Source organism: Galendromus occidentalis, unplaced genomic scaffold (genome assembly GCF_000255335.2).
Source record: "Galendromus occidentalis unplaced genomic scaffold, Mocc_1.1 scf7180000077501, whole genome shotgun sequence".
NCBI classification, from domain to species: Eukaryota; Metazoa; Arthropoda; class Arachnida; order Mesostigmata; family Phytoseiidae; genus Galendromus; species Galendromus occidentalis.
The window spans coordinates 941,332-968,974 of NW_003805489.1; the positions used below are offsets into that span (position 1 = coordinate 941,332).

The window sequence follows — 27,643 nt, forward strand, 5'->3', positions numbered from 1 at the left end:
GCCAAGATTCATGGCATCGCCGAATTTTTGTTTGCCTTTTGCAAACGAGAGAAAGCTTCGCGGCAATAAATTTTGTAATACTTGACCCGAACCGAGCCCCCACCCGCCCAGCTGCCCCGACGACTCTCGACCCCCTAAATTCCTCATAGCATCCTACCTTCAAACATCGCCAACCGAAAGTCGATCGAGAGCGCATAGGCCCCGGAATCAAAAAATAAGAAGCTCTCGAATGTCTCCGCAAGCTTCATCAAGGCGCTGCGGACAGATCGGAGAAATGAGCTGACTCGGACTCCGGCGTAGATTAAGCGTACTCGATGTCAGCGTCAAAACTCTTGGCGTTGGGTGGCACGGCAGCTCGAGTCTGTCGTCAGTCAGTCGGACTGGCTCGCGGGCGGGCGGCAGAGCATCGGTTGGCCCTCGATCGGGCGAAAGAACGAACGATTGGTGCCGACTCGGATCAGCACATCTTCAGTTCGCCGAACAGCCGCGAAGTCACTCGGTCAGCCTCATTGGTATCCAAAATCGATCACGTAATCACGGGAATTGAGTCTTTCGTGGCGAACATGCTTCAGCTCGTCCCAGGAAACCAGCGTGATCATCGACGTGAGGAGCACGTACATGAAGGCTCCTGTGCTGCCTTTCCAGAAACCAGCGAAGCCTTCGTTTGCTCGGATCTGTTTTGCGCAATCCCAGATACCTGAATCGGACAGTGAGCGGTTGCGAAAGAGAAAACGGAAACTTCTCAGCCTGGGATGGAGAGCTGTGCGCCGCCTTCAGCGGGTTCACAGGTGGATTTTAGATACTTCGGCTCAGGGATTTGCCGTGACGACGGGCCAGCAGGTACACTGGAGGAGCCGGGAACCCCTCGAAAGCACAGCGATCCATAATAATTACCTTTGTAATATTGTCCACGCCCATTCTCTTTGAGAGGCTGAATGTATATGCGGGCGCGAATGAGATCCAGAGAGGCTACGATCGGCGAGGTGATCAGCGACGAAACCAGAGCCGCGAGCAAGGTGTTTATCAGCATGAACCTTCGGCGAGAGAAATTCCAGGAATGTAATAAACCCAGCGAGGTCTGTCCCGAGTGGATATAACAAGGTGGAAAAACTCGGCCGCGGTTGAACGCACATCGCCGTTCCATTTACCTTTCGTTGTAGTCCACCGACATAAAAAGTACATTTTTCATGCCGACGAAAGTGCTCAGCTGTAGCGAAGAACCGACGGCGGTCCGTAACATGTTGGAGACAGTTCCTCTCCAGAGACCCGTACGGAGTCTATGAGTGGAGTAAATGTCCTTGAGTGCGTGCAGCATACTCTGGAAAAAAGAAAAAACTTTCTATCGAGTTCGTCAAGCTCCGTCAACTCGGCTCGCGATATTCAGCGCGATGACCCTCCGACCGAGTTTTTTCCCTTTCAGAGCAGGGTGTCGGGTCGGCACCGTGTTTTTTAAGGTGTCTGTCTGAGTTCTCTGCCAGCAGGTGGTGTCGACTGTATGATGAGCTGGATCTGACGCGCAAAGTCAATGGGAGACCTCGGGGCCCGGACAATATTATTATCCTGGCATTTGACAGGCATTAACTCCACACAAAAACCATGCGACGCTGATCTGGCAAGCAACCCGAGAGAGAACAGAAAGAGAGAAAAAAAGATGCGCTTCCAGGAGAAGAGATTGTAATTTGTAGCTTGAACGAGAGTGTCAGAACTGTTCCATCGCTTCCCGACCAAGACCATGCGCATAGCGCGCGCCTCGGCATGGAATGGAAGAGTATCGTGCCCTTCCCTCGCTCAGGCCTCAGCTTCATTCTCACGGGGGACCGAGAATCACGGAATTAGGCAGGAAAAACAGGATACACCTCATGAAATGCACGCCTCTCGATGGCGCTTCCTCCAGAGAACAAGGCTCCATCGTGTATGGCCACCGTGTACAAATTCATTTCAAGGTCTATTCATCTCTTATCTCTCTCCCGTCGATGATATCGATGTGCAGATATCCATGATCTTCGCCGACAAGATGATTGACTCTCTCGTCAACACATTCCATTTTGATGGTGCTTCAGCTCGCGTACTCCCTGTAGGCCCGTGTCACTGCCATTCTGATTTCAACACGATGTCAGCTCTGAACGGGTATGCAGAGATGCACGCAGAGGAATTTAGTCACAAGAGAAGCTCTCCATTTCTGCAGCATCTATTTCACAATCAGACGCGATACTCGATGATCGACGCTGCTCAGAGCGCCGCTCAAAGACACCATTGAACACATTTCAACCAGTAAGGACGGGAAAGAGGACGAACTGCGGATTCAGCAGAAGTTTTCCTCCGAACATTTGGAAATAGACCTCAAGAATGGCGGCACTTACGACCGGGGCATTCCGCGTGTTGTTGACAGACATGGCTGACTTGAAATTCGAATTAATGCTAGAATACCTCTTTTTTGTCTTCTTTTTCCTTCTCAAACCATTATATCCTTAATCACTGTCCTAACCAATATAATCCCCAGAACTATTATCAGGATGGCGCGAGCATCCTCGAGCTGCGCTCCAAATTGATCGGTCGCCTTCTCCATTTTGGCTCGTGATCTCAATTACCGTGATATACCAAGTATAAATCGATGGCAGCGCTCAGGACCAAAAAAACTGACACTTCTGCGTGCTCTTTTCGGGCTTTCACCGCAACTCCCGATAGAAGAGACCCGAACCTCCGAGCGACCCGCTGCGGTGCTTGAACGATATGTGTCTCGAACGGATAATGAACACAGAATCGAAACAAATACTGAGCTTTCTCCGCGGTTCGACTCTGCGTCGATACGACGACAACGAGCAATCAGTCACCGTGAAGACTTCTCTTACCTTCCGAAAGTCAATGGTTCCTCCATAATCAGAGGAGAACTCCGGAATCGTGAAGTGCTCTCAGTCTCACGATAATACGACTCGGTTCCTCATACCATCTAGCAAGATGGAAATTCTTCAAAGCGAGGACCGATCTCCGAAGACCGCTGATTGCTGGAAGGACCCCGTTCTACGGATGGAGCTCCGATAATTGTCCGGCTCTCCGGAGATTCCCAGCGGCTTTACAGTGGCTGATTGATTTTCTGATTGGCTGGTGAGAATGGAAGCGCCACAGAACGGTCGCCTTCGAAATTATCGAGAATCATGGTTCTGTGATTCACGGAGCGAGATCATCAGATGAGGAGGAGCCTGTCACTCCGGCCGGATTTCGTTATTTTGGTCTCCTGACGGAATGGAACCGAGGCCTAGGCAGGAGAACGGCGCGATACTTTTTCATTCTGCACCGGAGCGAACACGAGAAGCATGCTCAGGATCGGAAAGCGATGGGACGCTTCTGACACATTCCTTCAGAGTTCAGAGTGGAGAGAGGGTCCACCGTCTCCCTGTTGTTGACTCCGCTCACTACTATACTACTAGAAGGAGCAGCGGCAGTAGTAGTAGGGAAACTCTTGACTTGGTTTTTGTGTGGCAAAAGTTTTTGTGGGCCGGGGCGTCATGTGCGGATCCAATAAAGGTCTAGCTCCTCTTTAAGGAACGAACAGAGACAGACGGACGGACGAACCGACGGGGGAACGGGGGGATGGAGTCAGCCAATATGGTCGGTACTCACTCAACCAGCAAGCGACCTCGCTTCCATTGGAGCCCCCAGTCCCCCTCCCCCTTCCCACGTTCATCGAGCAGTTGGGCGAGGAGCCTTCGTCTACCGTACGCATGACCGAAGTACATAGTCTACTACTTTAGGTGACTCACTAAAAGACGGCGGTTTCGGATTTGTCTGGGGAAAATTTTCCGTTCCTGGGCGCATGATAATAATTCCATCCATAAATCGCCAATGAGAATTTCGGATCGAGTTCTAGGTACTGAAGTACATCAGACAAAAAACTCACCGAGTAGTTCCTCTGATGACCAACCGCGATTTCGCTCGAGGATCGGATCATCATGTAATTTTTCACCATGAACAACGGGCTGGCGACGAAGGAGCTCACCGCTCCGCAGAAGGCTCCGGATAGAGCGCTGAGAGGAACTGAGGCTTCCATATCCTCGTCCAGGGTCAGGCCTCTTTCTTCGATCGTTTGGAAAAGGCCGAGCCGGAGTCCCTGAGATGTGAGTTGATAGAACGTTGCAGGTATTATTCCTCGGTAGACGGCCCGGATTCCGTCATACTTGGCGACCTGCGGACGACGTCATATGGGTTAGAACAAGCGTAAGACCTCTTCTACATAATAAGCCCTCGCGACGGCCTCGAGGAAGGTTATGCTTGGTCACTTTGGTCGCGGATGTCTCCTCCGGCCGTCCAGGAACCCCGGACCTCTATACTCCATAGTAGGAACCTTTTGTTTGGGATTATCGTGTCTGCCTGCGAGGCAGCCAGTTAGCGAGCTATGCGGCTCGATCGCGAGCTCCGATAGGTCTTCCGATTGAGCTAGCAGATGGTTCCTACACAGCAGCATGCATATAGCAGATGTTTCCGGCAGGAGCTCAGTGCCGGTTTGCTTGGCGCGGCGTATTGACTCCCCGATGTCTGTATGATGGGCTCTCTGGGCAACGCGAATCGATGACGCCTCCGAGCCCCTCCAAAACTCGCAGTGGGATTGAATTTTTTCCGAGTTCCAGCGATTCGAAAACCTGAGTCGCGAGCACCGTCCCCGGTCAGAGTCGGAATGCCGCGCGAATCCGCTGTGTTCATAGCCGGCATTGATGGCTCGATTCAGATGAAAATCGCGGTCTGGATCCCAAGTGTGTTGTCCGGCCGGATGCAAATGCCGCAGGCAGCTGAACTAGAATGCCCCATTGCAATATTGACGGTGGCGGGTAATTCATCGCGGGAAAATTCATCAATATTCATCACCCGCTGGGATCCCCACAGCTACCTGGCGAAGTGGGTGAGTATGGAAACTCCGTCGCGTCGGACGGGGGTCATCCGACGGAGGCACTCTGTGGAGCCGATCACTTCGGGGAATGAGGAGATGGAAATCTTGTCGTTTTCCATCAGGGGAAGCCCTCGGCTCCATCGAGATCCGGATCGAGAGGTTTTGGCTCTCGAAACTTGCGGTCGGATGGGCATCTGACCATCTGCCAAGGTCTTCCGTTCTCACTAGACCAACCTGAGGCGCTTCTACTCTTGAGAGATCACATTTCGGAAGGTCGCCGTCCCCGCGTCACGCAAGGTGATTATGAACGATAGAAATCTCCGTGAAGGGCTAAGCTAATCGGTTTTATGAAGTTAGAAATAGTTCCGCCCGAAGTCGGTCGCAGGATCTCCCTCACTCGAATCGACAAGCATATTCCAACCAGTGAGCGTTCGAGGCAAACTTGTCTCACCGCGGCTTTCGACCTCCGCTCGGTGAATGAGACCTTAGGGCGAGAATAGGTACAAAGACGGCCTTTGCGGAAAATTCAGCATCGAAAGTATGCAGATTAGCTGGATCGAAACAGGATGGTGAATTTAACCTCAGATTCGAACGCGCAAATCAATTGTGCCTAATTCAAGGGACCATCTGCAATCCCGTAATTCATCGATAACTTCTTCCGATCAAATATCCGAGGCTAATTTAAAACGAGAGTTCGGCAGCTGTGTCGTCGTCAATGTCACGTGGAGTTGCAAGATGGTTGCTTCACCTCGCGACCGGTATTGCGCCCCGCGTCGTCAGAGGAGCCGGCGCGTGAACGACTTCGATCAGTGTGAATTGGACAAAAAAAGTCGATATCTCGAATATTCTCTCAAGATACAGAGGTTGCGCGCACGCGCGTCTTATGGATGAGGGGTATCATCTTCTCCAGGTCAGCTTCGGAGTCCGAATGTTCAATGAGAATTACGACACTCGGCATTGAATCCAGAGACCGAAGAACTCATCAAGGAGTAGGAGAATATCTGACAGAGAGAGCTATGGAACGGGCTGAGTTTCACCGGTGGATCATAGAGCCCGATAAATCGCGGCAGTCACTGATGCAAACGAGATCGTAAATAGTGAACAGGAGCCTCCATCAAATCAGATCCACGATCAAAATCGCACTCCGATTCAAATTTTTTCCCCCATTCCGCCCGATCGGCCCTCGAGAATTTTTAACTCGATCGGAACAGACCGCCTGGCTCGAGAGCAATAGGAATGACTCTGCCGGCGAGTGCTCTGCCCTTACATATGTCTGTAGTGAGAGGAATATATATATATGTAAGTTTGATGGGAATTTCGAATCATTGCCGAGACGTATCAGCGGCTTCTCGGCTTCACCATCGATCCATTCGGCCTTGATTCGATAGACAAATGTGTATGATCCGTGGAATCATGTCGTATTCATTCTCCGTATGAAAAAAATCGAGATCGCCCACTATTGCGGTCGTTGTTTGTTCTCGACTCCCGGCGAGTTCCGGGTCAAAAAGCTGACCGAAATCGCTTCCTTCCGCTCCGACAGGCGGAGTCACACAAACAGTCGACCAGATTATCCCGATTTTTCGCTGGAGGCCGGTGAACGGCCGAGTGGGAGCGGCAGAACCGAGAGAGGACGGGGTCGGATCCCGGGGCCATTTTGATGAATGACCGGTCAGACGGTATGACGGTCGGGCACTCCATAATTTTCGCCTTCGAGTAATGCTTCGCCGAAGCTATTTCCAGCGACGGCAGGTGCTCTGCCCGCAGTTTGTCAGCCGGAGCGGTACTCCTTAGCATATTGAGCACACTTTGTCTGCATTTGTTTCCGGAGAGGCTCGCGCCTGTACCGTTGCAGTGTTGTTGTTCAGGTGTTGCTATCACGCTTGTTACAGACAGCTTAGATCATAAATCAAATGATTCAAGACGACCGTCCTCTCCCTGAACGAGGCGGTGAACGTCTAATGTGATGCACTCGAAAAGTGGTTCTCTTCATCTTGAAGCGTCGGCGTCGTGGGAAACTGCGTCTGACAAACATTACGTCCCATCGCGGTCTTGGCGGAGGAACGTACGTCTGTTGCTTCTTCCCGAGAATTCATGCTGCGGAGGCGCCCTTAAGATTAAAACCGAGGTAATTCACGGCTCGCTGGGAAAGTGCGGCGAATAAACGCCGCGAAACCGTCTCTCGAGCGCAGAGCGAACAAATATTCAGCGGTCGCCTGGAACCCGTTTCCCAAAAGTATTACTCCCCTTTAGAGCCGGTCGATAGAATTCTCTAGCTCGGGCGGAAAGGGTCCGAAGACAAGAAACTCCTACCATTCAGATGAGAGGAACCTTGTTCCCCGAAATCTCAGGTTCCTCTACAATCTGCAGACCTTGGACAAAGCCGGTACCCGGATCACCTGACCGTGTTCGGGCATGTTCTTCAAGCCCGAACTTTCCTGCCCTGAAGCTCTCCGCGGCATGAGAATTGCATGAGAACATTTTTCTCGGATGACCTCGCTTCGATATTATGCTCCATATAGCCGAATTTCCGGGCTACGAGGCATCGTTGATCTTTCACAAAGCAGCCGATACGTGCTGCTGATCTCTCTCCTTCTTTTCTGCTCGAATGGAGAGGAGACGGCTGGATATCTTCGAGATTGACACTTCTAAAATAGCTCAATATACGCCGGACCAGTGGGGAGATGCTTTCAGCCAGACTGAATCGATGCGAGCAAGACGCGACCGTAATACACTCCCCCGGAATCTCCTTCCGAGGTACGCCGTACGACGCCCCCGAGCCAATCACTCGCGACGAGGTTCCCAGAGAAGATTATTTCACTTCACGGAGTCCGGGAGCTCTTGAAGTCCTCAATCGAGAGGCTTGGGAGACTTGACCGGGATCGCTCACGTGGGTAAAACAACCACGGGAAGCGTTCCACGGGAGCTCCACCGAAAACGTTGAGGTCGGCTTCAGATATTCACTTGGCGAAACTAGGATCCATGGAGTTTTGGATTGACCTCCGCTCGTGACTGTCGTGATTGAAATTTTTCTCGACTTCCTGTAAGCGTCGAAATCCCCGCAGCTCCGCTGCTCGGAGAAACATTCGAGGACAGCCGGGGCGGGATCAATGCTTGGGCTCTGCTTATTGAAACGGGCAAGATGTATTCGAGGTCGGTCTTCCTGTAGGAGTGCGTGCATACACATCTGCCGCGCTAATCGGAAACGGGCGCTTAGCTCACCTGAATGACTGCGTGAGGAACGCTCCTGTAATAGACCATATATTGTCCACGCCGTTTGAGCTCGCCCTGCATCTGTATGAGGACTTTGGCGACGTCGATCGGATGCACGACGACCGTAGCGACGATCGAAGCCGACGACCCGATAATGATATCGGCCATGTCTTTCCTGTTGTCGTTGACACGCCGAACAATGGGTCCAAGTGGGCCCGAGCGGCTCTGATGCACTCGGAATAATTATTAAACCCCAACGGTTGAGCTCGCTTGAAATTCCAGTTCCGAGGTAAGAGAGAGAGAGACACGATCGATGCACCGTTTAACGTGACGTTCGAGCTTCTATTCAACGTGACACTTGAGGCCCCCGATGCGGCGCCAGGGAATTCATCGGATGGATTGGAGACCGCGCCGACGCTTCATCTGTCGACAACCATCATTGTCGGGATATTTCCGAGGGCAGTGCCGCTGAGTCTGCAGCATCGAGGAAGAATCGAACGCACCGCTCGTTGGGACTCTCAATTGAACTGTAATGAAGCACCAAAACACTTTCGGCAGCACGTCCCGACACTTCGCAGTCACAATGAGAACCGCTCGGTTGTTGGTCCGACACGCCGGCCATCTGGACTGGAGAGCTTCTCCGACGGAGTGAGTCAGTCAGTCTAGCGGTCTATCGCTGCTTGTCGGCCTGCGTGCCTGATTTCCCAGTGTAGACGGACGGCTCTTAGACAACTGTGCTGCTGGCTAAGCCGGTGGCATTTCCTCAACGATCGTTCGAGGCCAGTCAACAACAAAACCTTCTCTACGGCTCTTCTACAGCTCGCGCGAGGGAGATAGATTCTGATGGTCAGTTTGTACAAGTTGCTCTCTAGCAAAGACTCTCTTAGCGTTAACGCGAGGGCTGTCCATCGATTCAAACGAGCTTCGCGATGGGTCTCATTAGAATCAAGCGAAGCGCCGTGAGGATAATTTGGATGTCTTAGCCAGAGGTCCAGGGTTCGAAACTTGCTGGATCCTCCCGATCGGCCGTTGTTCGTATCGCATAGTACTAAACTCGAGAATCGTTCCTCGTAATAAAGCTCCGCCTTCGCATGTAAAAGAGCTCAAAATTGTTATGGGTATAATTTTTATAGTCATCGTAATAAACTTCATCAACGGGAGCTACCTCCAGTGGGATCATCGAGCGGCTGATTGGGAAGGACAATGAAGAGGCGACCGACGTCTTGTCGAAGATTAGTTTTTATGCTTCGCAAGCACTCCTAGACCGTGGAGTTTTTGATTAACGATTCCTTGTGTCCGGAAATACAGCGAGGCCTATGGAACAAAAAGGGGATGACATCGGCTTAGACGAGAGATTCTTATCTGAATTGATTACCGAACGTTCAAACGACACCGGTCAGGACAAAACCCTCCTAGAGAAGGTCACGTTTCGCTCTCGGCTTGCAACTTGCAAATGAAGATCTCGAGCTTGTCACTAGAATGATGACGATGCCGTTCTTTTTATGCGCTGAAATCGCGGGAACCTCCGAACAACTATGCCGCGAAAATTACTCAGTTCCCGAAAACACGTTCTTCCGTGCACGAGTGGCTCTAAATCGCGCCTTTTTCGAAATCGTGCTGTGCCCCGTAGTTCCGTTGTGATTTTTTGATATAATGTTTAAGCAGCGGCCGAATGCTCCTGCTCTGGGCGATCCGAATATTTCGCATCGCTCATCTTCGAGCTCGATCGGGGCAACGACCCGGAGATCTGTCCCTCGCGAGCACTGCGTCACTCTCGTCCTCTATCTAGAACTACCACTCCACACGCTACTCGAGCGCCGAGAGACCCGCTAACGCGTGACACTTGACAGTGGAGAGAAATAATCAGCAGAATCTGCGAAATTCCGACGGAAGCAGAGAGATCTGCCTGCGTTGCTTGAATTCAGGGCTCCACTTCAAGTCAAAAGGCCGCACTCAAAGCCGGCACGCCTCATTTGAGGCCGGCGGGCGGTCTTCAGGGAGAACATCCGCGACCTACATCGCCGTGACGTGTTTCAAGAACGCGAGCTTTCTTCCATTCTTGGAGCCGACCCGCACTCCTGGAATGCACGTGTCATGAGTTTCGGAGAAATCACGGAATCAAAGCCATTTCTGTTTCCGTTCCGCTCGGGCAGCGGCCTCTGTTGCCCTGCGCCTCCCTGGAGGTCCCGTCGTTTATCGCGAAATCATCACGGAGCGCGTTGCTGAACCTCCGTTCTCATTCACAGATTAGCGTATACTTCGGGATCACAGATTTCACTCGAAAAATGTTAGCGGACGTTGCCTCGGACGTAAATCGGAGGACGGAAGGGAACGACGGAGCGCGAAGTGGCTCATTGGGCTCCGCTTCGAACTCCATCGCCGAAGTGTTGCGGAACGATTATTTATGAGGGGATCGCTTGAATCTTCGCAGCATAATGAAAAAGTAGAAGGTTTTGGAAGTACTCACAGCGGGTTCCCTGAATGATGAGTTCGGCGGCTAGAGCGGCTGCCTCCTGGCAGTCAGCAATCCGAGCCAACTATCTCTCCCACTCCCATCTCTCTCTCGTGAGATCTTGGTACGGATTGCGCATCGATTTCTAATAGTATCGGACGCTCTCAGTTATCTGTTTGTGTTGTCATAGGACGCTCTTCTCCGAGCAAGGTCGCCGTACGAGTCTCTTCTAATTCTCGAGCTCTTCGGCGCCATTCAACGACAGTCTGTTGAATAACACTGCTCGAACAGAGGGAAAAACGCAACAAGCGGTCCCCGCCGCTCGGTCCGAGCCAAACGTCGAACGCAGAGCTCTCATGAGAGCCCTGGTCAACGTGTTCGTATTAATATCTTTATCGGAAGCGAGGCTCTTCTATTGAGAGCCTCCAACTGCTATTGACAATCAGCTCGACATCAGAGAGCGGAGCACATCCCCACGCTCTGCCGAGAACATGTTCGGACTGGATGTTATCGAGTGATTTCTTCATTTACGCGCAACTCATGTAGTTCTTCTTGCCGCCCCGGCCTGTCGCATTCGAGATAAGGTTTTTCTAGTACAACAACGAACAGAGACGTTTGGAGATTCTACAGAAACGTAAGCTGGCATCGGAATTTCTCCACGAAAGTTTTGCGCTTGCTTGTCGAGGAAGGCGATAAGTTTCGTGTCAGAAGGACAGGAATAGGTCGATGACAACTCACCCGTATCTCATTGAGTACCTATCCCCCTTACAGGCAGACGCCGATTCTCCGACTCGAAGATTAGAAAAGGAAGGAATAGAGAAATTCGGGGGAGCTCAACATCGAGTCGCCTGCTCCAAGAACGATTTCGAACATTCACGGTCGCCAGCGCGAATCAATTTCGTGCTTTCGACATCAGAGGACGATTGTTTCAATGAGAGTCAATATTGACATCCAGGGGAAATCCGGGGCCTCCCGACAGTTCGTGTCCAATCGGACTTTCTCTCCGAGAAGACTCGAGGATTTTCCAGAGCCAAAAGACCAGCACCAGAGGAGTGAGGATCGGGGCCCTAGCTGAGTGAGGTATGAGTTCAGAGAGTCGCGCAGTCAAATCGAGCACAGGCCTGCTTTCCCAGGGCACTGTTCTCCATCCTCCCCTTGAGCCCTCTATCCTCCAGACCCTCACGCCGCCTTCCTCTCGTCCGAAAAATACATATCATGGGAACGTGCCTGCCTGGAGCTATAGGCTGAACTCATATGCTGGAGACTCGCTCGAGCCGGTCGCTCTGGTTCCCATTCCACTGAGACTCCCGATCCGCAATCCGAGCTGAGATTCACTCGATACAATGCTCGTATTGGAGAAAGTCAGAATGGATTTATCGAAGTTTGTATCCCCCGAAGGTTTCTCTTGAACTTCAGATTCGTCTCGTTCGCTTCGTACAATGGTTTGATCGATGTATATCGAGTCCCGTAGACGTATGAAGCGTCAATAGCAATCGTCTGCTGCGAGACTCGACACCCCTGGACAAAGACCCTCAGACACCTCGCCGATTCAACGATCCTTCCGTCGGAGGTTCAGAGACCGTCTCGAGAGATTGGTCGAAGTCCTAATGAGTCCAGCATTATCAATTAGAATGAATTCCTCTAGCAACCACCTTGAACTACCAGCTGTCACCCTCAATGAGTGATTTCGACCAGATCGCAACAGGGCGGACTGGGATCCCTCAAGTTCCTCGCTATATGCACGATCCTTGTATCCTCCAACTCTTCCGACCTTGTCTCGTTCGAAGGCTGTCTCGACCGCGAGCCCGAAACGGTCGATTTGACGCTCAAATTGTTCGCGACGGAGAACCCCTCCCGCGATCTGCTCCGAACACGATCGGCTGACTTCAAATCTGGTATGCATCTGAAAGTCACATTGAGGTGGCCCGGCCTCTCAAGCTCGACTCAAATATTCAAATTATTCGCAGAGATCAAAGATTCGGAGCCCCGAGTGACGCGAATTCTTGTAGCAGTCACTCCGGCTTCCGAATCGGCCGGATTTCCGCCATCACAGCGCAGCGAGGCCGGAGTCTCAGGCAGGAGAGGTGGCATTCAATGACTGACCGAGACTCGTTGAGCGATCACTACCTTCAGCCATATGTGGATATACCACGGAATGATTGTGCCGAAACCCATCGAGCTCCTGTGGATCCGCGTTCCATCTCCTCTCGAATTCCACAGAGCCCGTGATGGACGACCCTATCCCCCATTGACTGAGTGATCGACCGAATGGCTTTCATCTTTGAGCTGGGATCTCTCGCTGAGGTAGTCCACCTTCTGTCAGAAACCGTCTCCCGAGTCCATCTGTTCAGCTCTTCAAGCTCGAAACCTGTATATCCGTCATCTGACTCATCCGTCGATGGATCTCGCCGTCTTGGAGGAGAGGGGAAACTGTCGTCATCGGGACGCGAATCTCGTCCTCCCCAGGTTTGGGCAATTTTCGAGTCGCGCCTCCCCCCCCCCCCCCTCCCCTCCGACAGAAATCGCCGGAGGTTGAGCTAATAAAGGAAAAGTATCCAACATAAAACCAGTGATCCACGGAGAAGTATTTATGTATCTTTCATCACGCTCGGAGGATATCCGGTCGCGAGAGATGCTTCCTTGATTCGATATCGGAGAACACGAATTCAGAAGTCGACCTGATGAGGAGAACGGCAGGTGGAGACGATTGTAAGCGAACCTTGCTTCCAAACTTGACTCATTTTGGGAGGTGGTATTTCAGTCGGGTTTTGAAGGATAGCCATTTTCTCCTTCCGGGGAGCGGAGGTCGAGGCTGGCATTCCCCGTTTTGTCTACCGAAATCGGGCAGATGCCGAGAGAGTTGCGTGCGATCGATACAGGGTTCGGAGGAACAACGTCCAGAAAAAGGACTTTGATCTCAATCAGGTTCCTCGATGAAGGCCCAGATCCGATGAGAAAGAGATCCTCGTTCCGGTCCCACCGTGGGATCTCTCCTCGCTTCGGACCTCTGAGTCGTTCGGGAAAAGTCTCTACACGCACCTCCGCTCGGACGTATGGGTTTTTCCCGCATCCCCTGCTGCCGGGCATGCGGCTTATCCCTTCGAAGCGCAAGTGTGTCTAGCTTCCCACAAGTTTCTTCGTGAAAACTCGTGCGACTCACTTGGGGGTCACAGATTCATTCTGTATTAATTTGCCCCCCTCGGAAAACTTGTAATCGATGAAGTGCTGTCTAAAACTGTAATGGAGTACGATATCGAAGATCCTCCGCTCGGCCGTGTAGGACGCCCCGTAAAAGGGGCGTCAGACAGATCCGGAGAGCCCGCACCATCAAGCAAATTGAAAAAATTGCTCTGCTCTGAATGAATCAGCGGGGCAACGCTTCCCGTCGTGGAGTAAAGCGAGCCCGACCAGGGCCGGCTTCCGCGGACCCGTCCAGACTAATGATTGCTGCCCTTGACCGCGGGGTCGGCTCTTGGCTGCTTCGCGGGAACAGCAACAGCTCCACATTCGACCGCGATCCTCGATCGCTCCTGGAAGACCTCCGTAACGGGATGTCCTTCAATCGAAACCCGTGTAATCAGCAAGCGCGCTTTGAATGTCTCGGGGTAGAGAGGAACGATCTCATGAAAAATTAGTGGAGCACGTTCCCAGGAATGACCGGAGGGAATCCAGCGCCGCCGCAGTTTCAGCAGCTTAAGAGCAGTTCTGCAGACTCTCTCGAGCAACAACTTGGAAAACCCATGATTCCCTTCGATATCTCGAGTGGGGTCCCTACATAAAAACCTAAGAAGTTGCTCTCGATTCGTCGAGCGGGCGGTTGGAGTTGGAGATTGCAACGGAGCACAAATTGTCGCAGCGAACCTAACTCACTAACTCGAGTCTCGCTCCGAGAGAGTTCCCCCACTCCTGTCTCTCGTGGCTCCCCTTTCCCAGAAAGGACAAGTTTGAGCGATGGGCGGTGGTTTTTAAGTGCACGCGGACTCTCATGCCTCCCGTGATTTAGATTCGGTTTCCTTCGCCCTGTCAGGAATGCGGTGTTGTCAGATAACGTTGAAGGGAGGAGAAACTGAGAAAGTTCAAGCCCGTGGTTGGGACCCGATCACAGGCGGGAGACGATCCGATGGGGAACTCTCGGCATCGTTTAATCTCACTACCGGTTCCACTAGCCGAGGGAACTTTCCACTTCTCCCCTTACCGCATTGATCCAGCCGCCATCTGGTACCGACCTCGTATAAGAAGAAAAATACGTATTTATATATAGACGCGCTCCGATACATTTGTGCGTGTTGCACTGATTGTCCGCCCGCGCGTGGGCCGGTCGGCCTGATAACCGGTATGAGATCATGCCCAAAAACGTGGCGCGTCGATTGAATCTAAGGCTTGCATTAATAAAGGAGAGTCAAGACGCTGTTGATGCTGCCGGCGTTGATGATGGAGCCGTCGGGGTTGGTACGGCCGAAGGAGTTCCCATCCTCGTCAGCTGTTCCGCGTCACCGACCATTACAGCAACGGCGAGGATTGGCCACTGCAGAACTCAAAAGCAAATCAGCATATTTGAGCTGTTAACGCTCTTCATCAACGACGTGGAGACGCCTGTCGGGCTTCTGGGAACTCGATAGAGCACTTTGCCGGCACCTCATAGGGATCCGTTAGCGTTGTCAAGAGATCTCGAGTTCCAAGGATAAACGGCGCAGCGGGATATCAGACGGCAGTGATCGCACGCATTCTTGGAGGATATCAGTTCAGATAGAGAATCCACCGCGGATTCTCTCGCAGATTCCGCGGATTTCTGTAATCTCCAAAATTGTCCAGTTTCTCGTTATATCCCTGTTGCTAAGCGTCGTTCAGGGCAAGGAAATAATGAAGTCGATTGTTCCGAACCTTTGTCCGGAGGTGTTCCTGACGCTGATCTTGGTGAGAGAGCGCTCCCTCGAGAGCAGCTGCTCCAGAGACTTGGAGAACAATGAGAAACTCTTGGCCCACCCGCGGAGGCCGCATGCATTTCCCCAGCTCTCATTCGAGAAGGGCTACGCCGACATTGAACGTTTCAGACGTTTCCTTCTCAGTGAGGCGGATGCGTGTTGAGCTCGTATCAAGCAAATGTTTCTTCCGCTCAAGGTTTCCCTGCCGAGACTCTTCTGCTTATTCCCCGAGAGTTAGAACGACTGCTTCCTTCTCTAAAGACCTGGAAACCCCCATGATTGCGTTCCAGGTCCTTGAATGGCATCCGCACAGTATGTGCACGTTCCGGAAAGTCCTCCACGAATGCGTGCGATCACTTCCGATCTCTGAGAATGTTGGGGATTTTTTTTTCTGTCGTACCTCGATGCTCCGACGGATTTAGGTGTCGAAGGGAACGACCCGCAACCAGTTCCGAGAGGATTCCATCTGCTCGAATGAGTGGAAAGCAGCGGAGCGGGAGAAAACGAAAGTCAAGAGAAGAAGGGCGTATTCAAATGTGTCAGACGTAAACTCGGGCAAACAAAACTCTTCTTGCGAGACGTCTCGGACGCAACTTGGCGTAACGTCACAGCCACCTCGGTCACCGGGAAGGCGGCTGACGAGACCGTGAGTCCCCGAGGCTGCGAGTGGTCGCTCGGTTGGGACTGCGAGACCAGGGAGCAGATGAAAAAGTTGCCGCGCCTGACGTACGTTTACGTACGTTCTCTCCTCCTTCAGAGCAACTGGAAAAAGTCTCCGTTAGTGGTTGCATGATTTTAAAGCGGCTCGCCAGCATGGCGCAGCAAGCGTCTCCACCGCTTCCTCGTACGTGTTCTGCATTAAAGGAAAACGCAAGCGGAGAGAGCCATGAAAAGTTGATTGTGCTCAGCGATCTGACCGAGGGAGCAATGCCGCCTGTCCGTCGGACTGTGGAGCGGAATCTCGACTGATAAAAAATCTTTTTCGCTCGGTTCACTTCCAGATCCTCGAACAACGCGAAGGTTCGAAAAAAAGAAAGATTCCACACCAGCGGCCCGGCTGCCCGCATTCTACCGCCGCTATTTTTCTCCAAAAGACGATCCGATATCGGCGGGGCACCTGGAGAGATATCGGACCTCGGAACTCTATCCGAATTCTATCTCCGTATTTCTCAACATCTTCGGTTGTCAAAAAGCTGTAAGCAGATCGAGTGAGTATATAGGGGAATAATCGAAATAGAGTTTTCAAACGATAGGGCTTCGAACCGTGGGCTCGCGGGTGAGATTAATTGATCTTCCCTCCGCGCTCGCGGTGTCGCGAGCCCGGATTGGTCGCGTGGAGTTACCGCTGCCGGCCACATCACGGTGGAAGTTAACTCACGTACAATCTTATCTGTCACCGAGGATACACTGCACGAAACTCCTCCTAAAGCCAACCCCCGAACATATCTGGTGGTTTCGCTAGTCCTCAGGGCTATTCCACAATGTCAGGAGATATCTTCGCACATCCTCATGACGACTCAGCCCAGAAACACCTCACGGGGAATTCAAGCACACCGGCGGCCAATCTCTGCCCCGACGTGGGGCGTGGGCTGTGTCAGGTTCCCGAGTCAGGAGGAAACGTAACAAGGGCAGCAGGGAGGAGTTGGTGAGTGACGTGTCTTTCCGAATGTCACATTTCGCTTGTGGACGTAGTTCCACGAACCCTCAAAGCTCCCCTCTCGTACGTGAGATACAGAGAGTACGTTTTTTTTTGGTGGACTTATGCGCGCCCCACCTGGTTCAGGGATGAGAGAGGATGCGGCCATCTGATACCCATTCTTCAGCAACGGACGTCGAGCTCCATCACGGCCGAAGCGGTGCATTCCGAGCGCCCAGGGGCAGTGGATTCCGAGCTCTCTCTGATCTGTCGCTTTCACCGAAGTCTCCTCATGTATTTCGAGCTCCTCCCTCTCGGCAGCGCAACGTTGGCTCCGATTGCAGCGTTTCATTGAGGATTGCCTCAGGCACGGGTCTCGAAAATACTTGTCGCCTGACCGCGAGATCATTCCACCTTGATGGAGGTCCTTGATCCTCATCGGACAATAATTTCTCGAAGCGAAAGCCTCTGATTCTCGAATCGATGTGAAGTTCGTCGTGTCCCCGTATTCTCAGACACGCTCATGGGCTGAATGCTCCCTGTAGTGGACCTGGTGTCGAGGCACCGTCCATGAGAGCCGCCTTGCGACCAATTTCTTCTCAAACTCCAGCATTCGAAATTCGTGAGGTTGCATCGCCGAGAAAGCTTATAATCGCGTCTGATGAGAATTGTGTCCTTTCTCCGCAGAATCGTTTCGGAATTCCGGGCACGTTCGGAATCGGCATCGCTTGTCGTCCTTGATGACCTCCTTCACAACAACAATGACGGATGAGACGGATGGTTCTCGTCAGGGACATTCGTGAAGCGGGATCTGGCCCCGAGACCAAGGCAGAGTGTTCCTGCACCTTTTCTTGAAAGCGAACGACTTACTCAGTTGTTCCGAAAAAGTTCGTCGTCGGTCGTTTACATCCGTGTCCCGCTTCAGATCACCCCTCTCACCTGGACGTAAAGAACAGTCCATATGATTCATGAGGAATTTCGCTCAATAATATCATCAATCGCTCGGATCATTGAAGAAATCTCGAGCTCTCCACATTGCGTTCGAAAGTTCATCCCGTAGCCTGAATCCTCTCAGAAGGTCGGGAACATCTCGCTCGAGAGGTCCAAAGAGCAACAGCGACCGCTCTGGAAACTCAAATACCTTTGTTCCTTTACCCATGACGCAACGCTTCGGATGAGACAACTCTATGTATTGCTCGGAGCGTACACACAGCACTCTCGCTTCACTGCGTAGAACTTTGGCAAAAGAAGAAAACTACTCCCACCTTCTCTGGGCTGCGCTCTTATTCCTTCCTCCTTCCAATGGCTGTCCTGAAACTGAGAGCCGCCCACTTGTGTTCATGTGCTCGTCTGTGGATCTGGATTGCCTTTTTTAGCCTCTTCTTTTTTCCGTTAATGGCTACAACTGGCAACGGTCGAGCTAGCTGCCTCTGTTCTTCGCGGTAGTTTGTTTGTGGGAGCTCCCGTGTACATCATACCACTTATCTCGCTATCCAGCGGTCGTTTAGCGTTTTTGTGACCTCCAGCGGACTGTGTTGGCTCCATACGTTCCTACCTGCGCCCAATGGCGGCCCGAATGCGGAATTCCGTCGGATGACCGCGTGCGCCGCCGCGAACACGATCAGAACCACCAACATGCTTGCTCGTGTTCACAGGGCTGTGAACGCGTGGTTTGCTACTCGACGGCAAATTAAATGATCTCGCCGGCGACCGACGTGCAGACACGCGCCCTGCACCGGACCGAGTACACGTCCCGAATCCCATAGGGGTCGACGCGGCGAGGACTCGATTGACTCCTAATCCTTTGGAATATCACGCTTGGTTCGCGATCGGGCTGTTCTTTCAAACCAGATCCTCCCGATCCTTGAAGCCGATGCTCCGTCAATCCTCTACCGGTACACAATCTCGGTTTTGGCACAACAGGTTTGGGCACCGAGACATTATCGGAACCGCTTTCTTGGAAACGTTCGGACCTCGAGAGTTCCGGTGCTCACTGCTCTACGCGATTTCTAATGGCGTAGAAAACTCATTGGCGGGGTCATTATTAGCATCGCGATACTGCATTATAGACCTGCAGTGAATATTCATGACATATAACGGCTAGGATTGCCAAAAACACGCTATCGCTCGCTTTTTCCGGCGATCATCCCAAACCCGGAATCGATACATTTGCAGAGAGTGATCGGAAACGTATGCGTACTAGCGTATAAATAAAATTTCGTAATTTTCCAAAGGGGCACACTCGCTGTGGCGCCGTCGCCGCAGCATTGGCACGCTCCGTCGCAAAGCTCATTTCTCGCCATGCCACGATCGCACGTTTCGCTTCCGCATTTCGAGACCGGGATAGTTGCGAAACGGCTGCCCCCCCTCGGAGGAAACCCTGGGAAGCCTCAGAAGAAAACCGTCGTGTCAACGGTTGTCTTCGCACTCCCCGCCCGAACGTAGTATGGTGCAACGTTGAGTGGAGCGTTCGGAGCGTGTATTCCAAAGTTTTTGCTGGACTATGCTTCGCTAATCTAATTTCGTCGATAGGTTTTCCCGTCGGGGCACCGTGAGTGACAACAGCGAACATTCTCTGAAAAAAGTTTCGCTTCGATCGAGAACCAGCCCAGTGAACATTTAACGAAGCTGTCATTGGAGCCAAGACTTCCTGTGAGCGGCCGACGGGTCGCTGCTGATTCCGAGCTCCCTGCGAGACCTGATGCGGAAGTGGTCTCCAGAATTCTGAAATGCAGGGCTGGAGCAATCCACGAGCGTTAGCGTTATGACTTTCGCGAGTCAAACTTAGTCTTCCGTCAAGTTCGTACAGTGAGCACTACGCCCTGTTGCTCAAGCCGTTAGCAAGTTTTAATAACAATCGTCAACGAAGCGGCTGGGTTCCCAGAGCGGAGCACGCAAAGCCCGGCATTAGTCAAAACTGTCGTTGCACGTCTCTAGACGCGGATCTCTGCCGTCATGGTCCACGGAGAGGGAATGCTTTCAGCTGCATTTCTATTTGCTAGCAAAATTATTCACAGATGCTGATCCGTGATCATTGTCACATCGCCATGATCATTTCGTTTCACTACGGAGCTTGGTCGAAACCTCCCTCTCTTCACTGATCTCAGGAAGCGAAACACACAGTCGTTCGTAGAGTTGAGAATCTTTAGAGATCTCGGTCGGACATCGATCTTCGAGAATTTCCGGAGCCATGAACGATTTCGAATCAATAAGCGCAACACGGATCTATTATTATACGCGTCGATTCCGTAGTCGAGCCCGAAAACAGTCACCGTATTCGGAGAGCATTTCTCCCCCTATTTCTGCTGAATCCTGAGCCTGACAGCCGGAATGGGTAGACAAATCAGGATAAGGTTGCTGTGTGCTGACACGACGTACGCAATTAGGCGTTGGATCGCTGGTCCGAAAAAGGATAACATGACGCCATATGCTCAGCACGATAACAATCTTCCCCGATGGTAAACAAGAATCTTCCATTGGCCTCCTTGTGTTTTCCTACGGGCATTCGCAGAGGTCGGTCGGATGTCGGACCGGAGAGAGAGAGAGAGACGGCAACAGAATCTTCAGTCGATGCCCAGAAACGAGCATGAGGAACTCCGTATTCCCAGAAAGGAAAAATTCCATTCTGGTTACGGCATCAGCTTCTGATTGCGAATTCCGAGTCGGGGAGTTGGAGAAGGGGAACGCGCCCGAATCCTGGCTACCGACAGCCTGAAAACACGGAACGTTGACGAGCGATGAGTCTGGGATAAAGTTTCCCATGACCCGACAGACCCTTCGATGCGGAGATGCCGTAGTACGATATGCGATCGGGTCGTAGTGGCGGCGGAATGGCGTCTCATGGCGCCGTGAGTCGCCAAAGCTCATTGTGATTTTCGTTCTAATCGCTTTATTACCCCTGGGATCAAAGGTATAGCAACGATTTCTCACCTATCTGTGTCCGATAGTCATCTCGCGATAGGATGTTCCGCATGATAAGCTCTCGTGACTTTCGGTGAGGAGCTTCCGAATTCGCCAGCGAAACTTCTGCGCGAGACTGTTGACAAATCGGCAGAGGAACATTCTGTCGCACGTGCTCCCACGGCCGAAAGCGAGGCGAGAAAGGGGGTACAAGGAGTGAGACAGCCGACCGTTCTCGATAATTCTGCAAGACGCCAGACGCCTTTTGAGAACTTTCGTCAGCGAACGGCCTTTGGAAGTTGACATCGTGTATCCGGTTCATATGCAGTAAACATTTACACCCAGAGTTGATGGGGTTTCTGCCAGAACGATGACGGTCAACGAAAAAAAGATTCTGCAAAGCACCTGACAGCGTGAGATGTCAAAAGTTTGGCGGGATTCGCCAGTATCCGCCGCGCCATGGAGTGCCCTCCGCAAGCGAGGCACACAGGAAGAGCCAAAGCTACGCAAGCGCGGGTTTCTAGTAATGAAGAACTGCTCAGCTCCGCAAGTTCCGTGTCCTAGAATCGAGTACAGGACTCGCGTCTCGAAATTCGCACGAGTTGTAGCTCCCCCATGAGAGAGGGGGAAGGGGGCTAAGGGCCAGTGGAATCCGTTCGGAATACCTCGCTCCTGCAAGCGCTGGAACCTACTTTGCAATCGTGACATCCGAGCGAATAATTTTCGGGAAAAACTGCGGCGACAATGAGGAAAGTCGATCTAGCCTCGATGATTTTCGGAATGAAGCGTAGAGGGCCGAGAACTCGAAATCAAGAGGACGAACCTATTTCGCAAACGAACAGAAGCGATGAATGAATCAGAAAGTTAGGAACGCTCTCTCTTGAATGGGAAGCGCTTTCGGAGACAGCTATTCAATATCAATGATCGAGGTCGAAGAGCCTCGGATGCTCTCGCCCTTCATTTCAAATCGAAATTGCTCCCATGCTGTTCCGAATGAGCCCTGATTCCATGCCTCCGGAGCCGCAAGAGCTCGTTCGGCGCGCTCGCAGAGAAACCCCCAATCACAGTTCTCCGAGAAAAAGGAATCGGAATATACGGGTTCGCGCGAGGTCACAGCAGGCGCTCTCAAAGAGGCCATTCGTGTCGGTCTTTTGTGAAGTTCGGCAACATCCCCCGTGGAGCGGCGAAGACCTGAGCTTCTCTAATTCGCCGAATCCGCTAGTCGGGAACTTCGTGGCGTCTCCCGATTTTCCAAGAAATTATTGGAAGGAGCGGAAAATGGCTCGGCCAGATCGAGTCACCTCCATCCAAGAGAAGCAGTATCGAGTGCTCGAGGTGCTCAGCCTACAGACAGGTGTGATCTGCTGGAACTTCGACGGCCGGAGACCGAAATCGGACCGGTATTGCAAGTCTAAGTCGAAAAGTTTGACTATCAGACCAAAGCAGCCGCGAAAGCGAACTCAACATTACATTCTTCAGACCGAGGAAAAGTTCGTTCACGGAGATTTTCGTGATTGGCTCGTCAGTGAATTTTCCAGCGGATACCCCTTGCGAGGATGGATCTCGCGCTCGAAAAGCTCGTGGCTCACTGAGATAATTGATTTTCCATCGCGAGCGGAAGATGCTGGAACGCGGAGAAAAATCACAAGCATTTTCCGTCAACTTGGAAAACATCATGTAACGTCAGAGCGGTGAGATGTTTTACATATTGTGCAATTACGATGATGTCAACGCGGGAGCAGTACAGATCGACCCCTCATTATCGTTTTACGGCCGCGTTTACAATATGCTGCACCGACTATATAAGCACGCTGTCAGTAGGTTCGATTTCCACACTTGAACAGCTCCTTCCAAAGAGAACTCGAGCTCCAAAAGTACCCACGTTCCGAAACTGCAGAATATTCTCTCGGCGCTGCTCGGATATCCCTCGCATCAAATACTGTGATCGCTCACGAACTCCTCACGATGTCCATTCGGCTCTGCACCTCAGAGATGAGTGAGCGCGACTACGCTCACCAGCTGCATCTTGAGCGCGACTTGACCCTCGACAGGGGATTCTACATCGTGAACCTCAATGACATCAAATACAAGGTGAGATTGGCGGCATACTCGCCTAATTGACTTACCTCGAGCTTGCGATCGATCTTGCCTCGAAGAAACGATTCGATACAAATCGTTGTACGTGCAACAGGTCGATTTATGGCGACGGAGCTGCCCCCGTGTCACTCCATTCTATGCGGTGAAGTGCAACGATGATCTGGCTGTGCTTTCTGTGCTCGCGAATTTGGGAGTCAACTTCGACTGTGCTTCGAAGGCAGAGATCAGTAAGGTGAGTCGGTCGATTTGAGGACGGCATTTTGTGTCTTGTTGAGAATAGTCACTCTGTGGAGAACGATTCCAAGATTGCTCATTGGAGCAGATTGGTCAGAATTGAAGACTTTTGCGAAATCCATCAGGTTCTGTCTCTGGGCGTTGCACCGAGTCGGATAATTTATGCTCATCCGATCAAGGCGCCCTCGTATCTCAAGTATGCGAAAACTCGAGGTGTCCGCAAAATGACTTTTGATTGCGTCGAAGAGCTGCAGAAGATCGCCGACATATATCCCGAGGCTCAATGCGTTCTCCGTCTCAAAGTGAGTCCTGTTGCTTTCGCTCAGTTATCGATTCCGTCCACACGAGAGAAGCGGTCGTTCCGCTTGTTCGCCGCTCTAAATATGAGTTTGCGACGCAGGTGGACGACAGCGACAGCACTTTCAAACTTTCTCTCAAGTTTGGCGCCGCGGAAGAAGACTGCCTCCGATGTCTCCAGGTAATGAGGATGACTGATATGCTCGTTCGAAGCTCATGAAAATCCAAGTCTATTCTCGAGTCCTTCCTAAACCACACGCTCCTCCACGCAGGAGGCGCGGAGGCTCGGACTGGAGGTCGTTGGAGTCAGTTTCCATGTCGGATGCAACAACCAGTCCCCTTACGCCTACGCGAACGCTCTGAATTTTGCGCGACGGGTTTGCGATCAGGGGGAAAAGATCGGATTCAGCATGAAGTGAGTTCCAACTCGATCCGCTCCTAGATAATTGATCGATCACGTTGCTCAGGATCCCTGACCGATCCACTCAGTGTCATATGCTGGGAACGAGTCGGAGGATAACTAAGGCTTGGGGTTGACCAGGGATCTGACCGAACCCCTTGCGCTATTCTAGATTCCTCGACATCGGAGGCGGCTACCCTGGATACCACGGATTCGAACCCATTTTCGAGAAAACATCGAACGCTATCAACGCAGCGCTCGAGACAAACTTCCCGAAAGGAGCGGGCTTCGAAATTATCTCTGAGCCGGGAACATTCTTCGTTTCGTCGGCGTTCTCGCTCTGCGCCAGGATCATCGGCAAGAAAGTAAGAACATAATCAGATTATACCGAGTCTCACGACTTGATCCCCACAATGGCCATCCCCAAGCTCATAGAGTCCCCACTCTCCGTGGGTCTCTCTGTTTGTTCGCACTTAGAGGAGGAAAACAAGCGTTCGGATATACGACCATCGTCGGCTTTGTTTCTGGCCACACGACCCTCTATCGCTAATAATAATTTCTCTTCATCGCCCTCTCTTTCTCGAACAGGTATCGCAACCCATGGAGAAGGAGTCGCCCAACAAAACGGTCATACAATACTACGTGAATGATTCGGTTTACAAATCCTTCAACATCTCGTTCTTCACCGACGCCTGCGTTTCCCCTCTCTGCCTCGAGGATGACAAGGTTTCGGGTGAGCTTTGCGAAACCGTCATCTGGGGGAACACCTGCGACGGCGTCGACAAAATTAAGCAATCGTGCCTTCTCCCTGAGCTCGAGGTGGGTGTCTACAACGGCTATGCTCGATATCGGCTGCTTGTGGAAATAATCGATATAGATACTCTAAGTAGACGAAAGGCTTTCTATTGGAATTTATCACACCCCGGAACTCCGTCTAAGATTCGGATAATTCTCGCAGGTTGGCGATTGGCTCATGTTCGACTCCCTCGGCGCGTACTCAACAACCCTCGAGACTCCCTTCAACGGGATGGAGGCCCCCGACAAATACTATATGTGAGTTTTCCGAGTCATCTGGTGAGCGGAGATGGAACGGATCAGCTCCAAAGCGCCATACCTTTCAACATCCTTCCTGACAGCACGCTTTAAAACGCTGTCTATGCTATTCCAGGGCACGTCCTGAAATCGCGGAAGTTTTCAATGCGATGAAGGTCTTCAATGATGAGGAAGATGTTGCTCATGTTCACCGGCACTTCTCTCTCAGTAGCCAAGCGCGTGGCTTGCGCCAAGCTGCCTGAAGTGATCGATCTTAGCTACCCGTTTCGATTAAGATAAATCCACCGACGAAATTCGCTTCGCGCAAGCGGGGAGTTCGCACAGGGTATAGCTCCGGGATGTCGTGATGGATTCTGGATGAGATAAGGATCTCTTCAAAGTGCTCTGGGGAATTTTGCATTTTACCTCCCGGTTCCCGTGACGCTTCGATGGATGCTAAGGGAATATTTGGAGGCGGTGAGGGCTCTCCGAAAAGGTCGATGGTTCACGAGAGAGCACTAATCCTCGAAGAAAGCATTCGCAGCTCGATTCGTGCGCCGCGCCGCACACTCAACTTCGAGCCCGTCTAACGTTGTAAGCGTTCGTGTCTCTCGAGATGAGTCAACGATAAAGACCTTATTCTATATTTAGACCGAATGTAGAGACACAACTCGTGAAACGGAACCGATCCTCGTTTTTGTATAGAAAAGCTCCAAGGCCAGTGGGTGATGGCTTGGAATCGGGATGGACTGTGGGTATTTTGATGTACATGTTTCCGCAATAAATTGATAAGCACGTGGGAAAGAAATATTCAGATCTCCTTCGTTCGATGGGAACGCCGATTTGACAATCGATTCTGATATCTAGAGAATCGACAGGACGACGAACGAGCTCCCTCGGATTTAGAGCGATTGGCCTCGATCCAAAGCCGGGCGAGCCGAACGCGAGGCGAGCCGAACGTTTGGGGATCCACCAGACTAGTACATACATACATTCGCGATTTTCCGCTGACGATTTTTGAAACGATTGGATCGCATTCCATGAATGAACGCTCTGAGCCGTGAGTGCATTTCGAAGACTGCATCGAAAGTCGAAGTCTTCCGCTTGGCTTGCACTCTTCCCCGGCCCTCGTTCGACGAGCAGTCGCAGTCGGTCGGCTGGGCCCTGCAGAAGCTGAAAGCAACGGAGACGAGAAGGACGGACTCACTGAGTTCAAATCCCCTGCGGACATGCTCCTGGATGCTCCCTGACCAAGTACACGATATTTGTCCACAAGATTTTTCATTAAGCTCCGCGTAGGTTGCGCTATGGCGGGCCAGAGCACACATACATCGGTCGTGATTTGCAGAAGATCCGGGGACGATCCACCGAGCGAGTTGTCGACGATACCTTCCAGGACGAGCGAACGATGGAAAAAAAACTCCATCCGCCGACTGGATCGGGGAACTTCGATAATAAAACGCTCCGCACCCAATAGAGCATGAGCATAAGAAGGAAGAGGGGTTGTATTACATATTCAATTAAAAGCTATTTTGTTAATTACGGAGTCAAAGCCTCAGAGGCCACCGTGGAAGCGCCGCACGTCTGAAGCTTCCGACCAGTCACGTCACCGCCGGCTCGGCTCGGAAGTCCCTAAGGTGTGATCGAAACTATCCATTTTTGTTTCTGTTCCATGATGATCAGGGTCGAGAACACAGGGGAGAGCGTGGAAGACTTCGAAAGATAGAGAGGGAAAAGGGAAGAGATTCGCCAGAGCTGTTATCGCAGCTCGGGGGGTTAATGGATTCCGAGCTTTGGGCTGGTTGGATGTTTCTCCGGATCTCTCCCAGTAGCCTCCCTCCCTCGCCTTCAGCCTCAATCTACACCGGTCGCTGCGGTGATTACCTCGGCGCTCAATCGCGAATTTATGCTCCTTGAGCGATGAAACTGTTCGTCTTCCTGGAGCACAGTCGGAGCCTGTCGCCAACTTATGCCGGGAGGCTCAGTAGTCCGAGCAGTCGTTCACCGCACGTTTTCATCTGTCCCGGTGAATTCGCTCCCATACTGCAACTAACAATGCACCGAGAAATGAAGGCTCATATTAGCAACGTCGAACCGTGGAGCCCTCCTACCGCTCCCTTCCGTCGACGGCCGCAATGGTGTTTAATATTCCGACAGCAGAGAGCTCGTTCGATCTAATGACAGATCGGGGCAATACCTACTGTGCAGCCCCCAGTCTGAAGAGCAGGTCCTGCTTCGATCCGTAGCCTGCTCATCGTACTTACGGAACCAGATTCGTATGAACGCGAAAATCAGGAGGACTCCCTTCCACCTAACGAACGGATTGTTCGGATTGGATCACTCGAACACTCGGCGTGAGGATCCTCGCTACGCTTAATCAGATCCACTTCATAGGAGCTCGCGCGTGGGAGAGCATTCTTCATGTGAGGAGCCGGAGGAGGATGTCCGAAATCATCGAATCTCCCGCCAGCCTGTCCCATAACCGGGGGACGAGTGTGCGATGACACGTTAGGAAATGCTCCCGATGGAGACTGTACTTCGTGACGATGAAAGGCCAAGGAAAACGATCGAGGTTTATGTTTCT

The 27,643-nt window shown here is 51.9% G+C and overlaps 2 protein-coding genes across 2 annotated transcripts; one reads left to right on the forward strand and one right to left on the reverse strand.

Annotated features, from left to right (window-relative positions):
* Window positions 1-506: 506 nt before the first annotated feature.
* Window positions 507-8,623, reverse strand: LOC100897458 (solute carrier family 25 member 35-like). The gene is made up of 5 exons (XM_003746772.2): window positions 8,099-8,623; window positions 3,896-4,180; window positions 1,149-1,318; window positions 895-1,034; window positions 507-697 (listed from the first exon to the last, which is right to left on the reverse strand). The coding sequence occupies exons 1-5, from the start codon at window positions 8,255-8,257 to the stop codon at window positions 507-509; spliced, it is 945 nt and encodes a 314-aa protein (XP_003746820.1). The 5' UTR covers window positions 8,258-8,623.
* Window positions 8,624-22,835: 14,212 nt separating this feature from the next.
* LOC100902852 (ornithine decarboxylase) lies at window positions 22,836-25,863 on the forward strand. The gene is made up of 9 exons (XM_003746725.2): window positions 22,836-23,090; window positions 23,191-23,328; window positions 23,456-23,632; window positions 23,731-23,808; window positions 23,900-24,042; window positions 24,200-24,392; window positions 24,616-24,846; window positions 24,986-25,080; window positions 25,196-25,863. The coding sequence occupies exons 1-9, from the start codon at window positions 22,965-22,967 to the stop codon at window positions 25,320-25,322; spliced, it is 1,308 nt and encodes a 435-aa protein (XP_003746773.1). The 5' UTR covers window positions 22,836-22,964; the 3' UTR covers window positions 25,323-25,863.
* The last annotated feature ends 1,780 nt before the right edge of the window (window positions 25,864-27,643 follow it).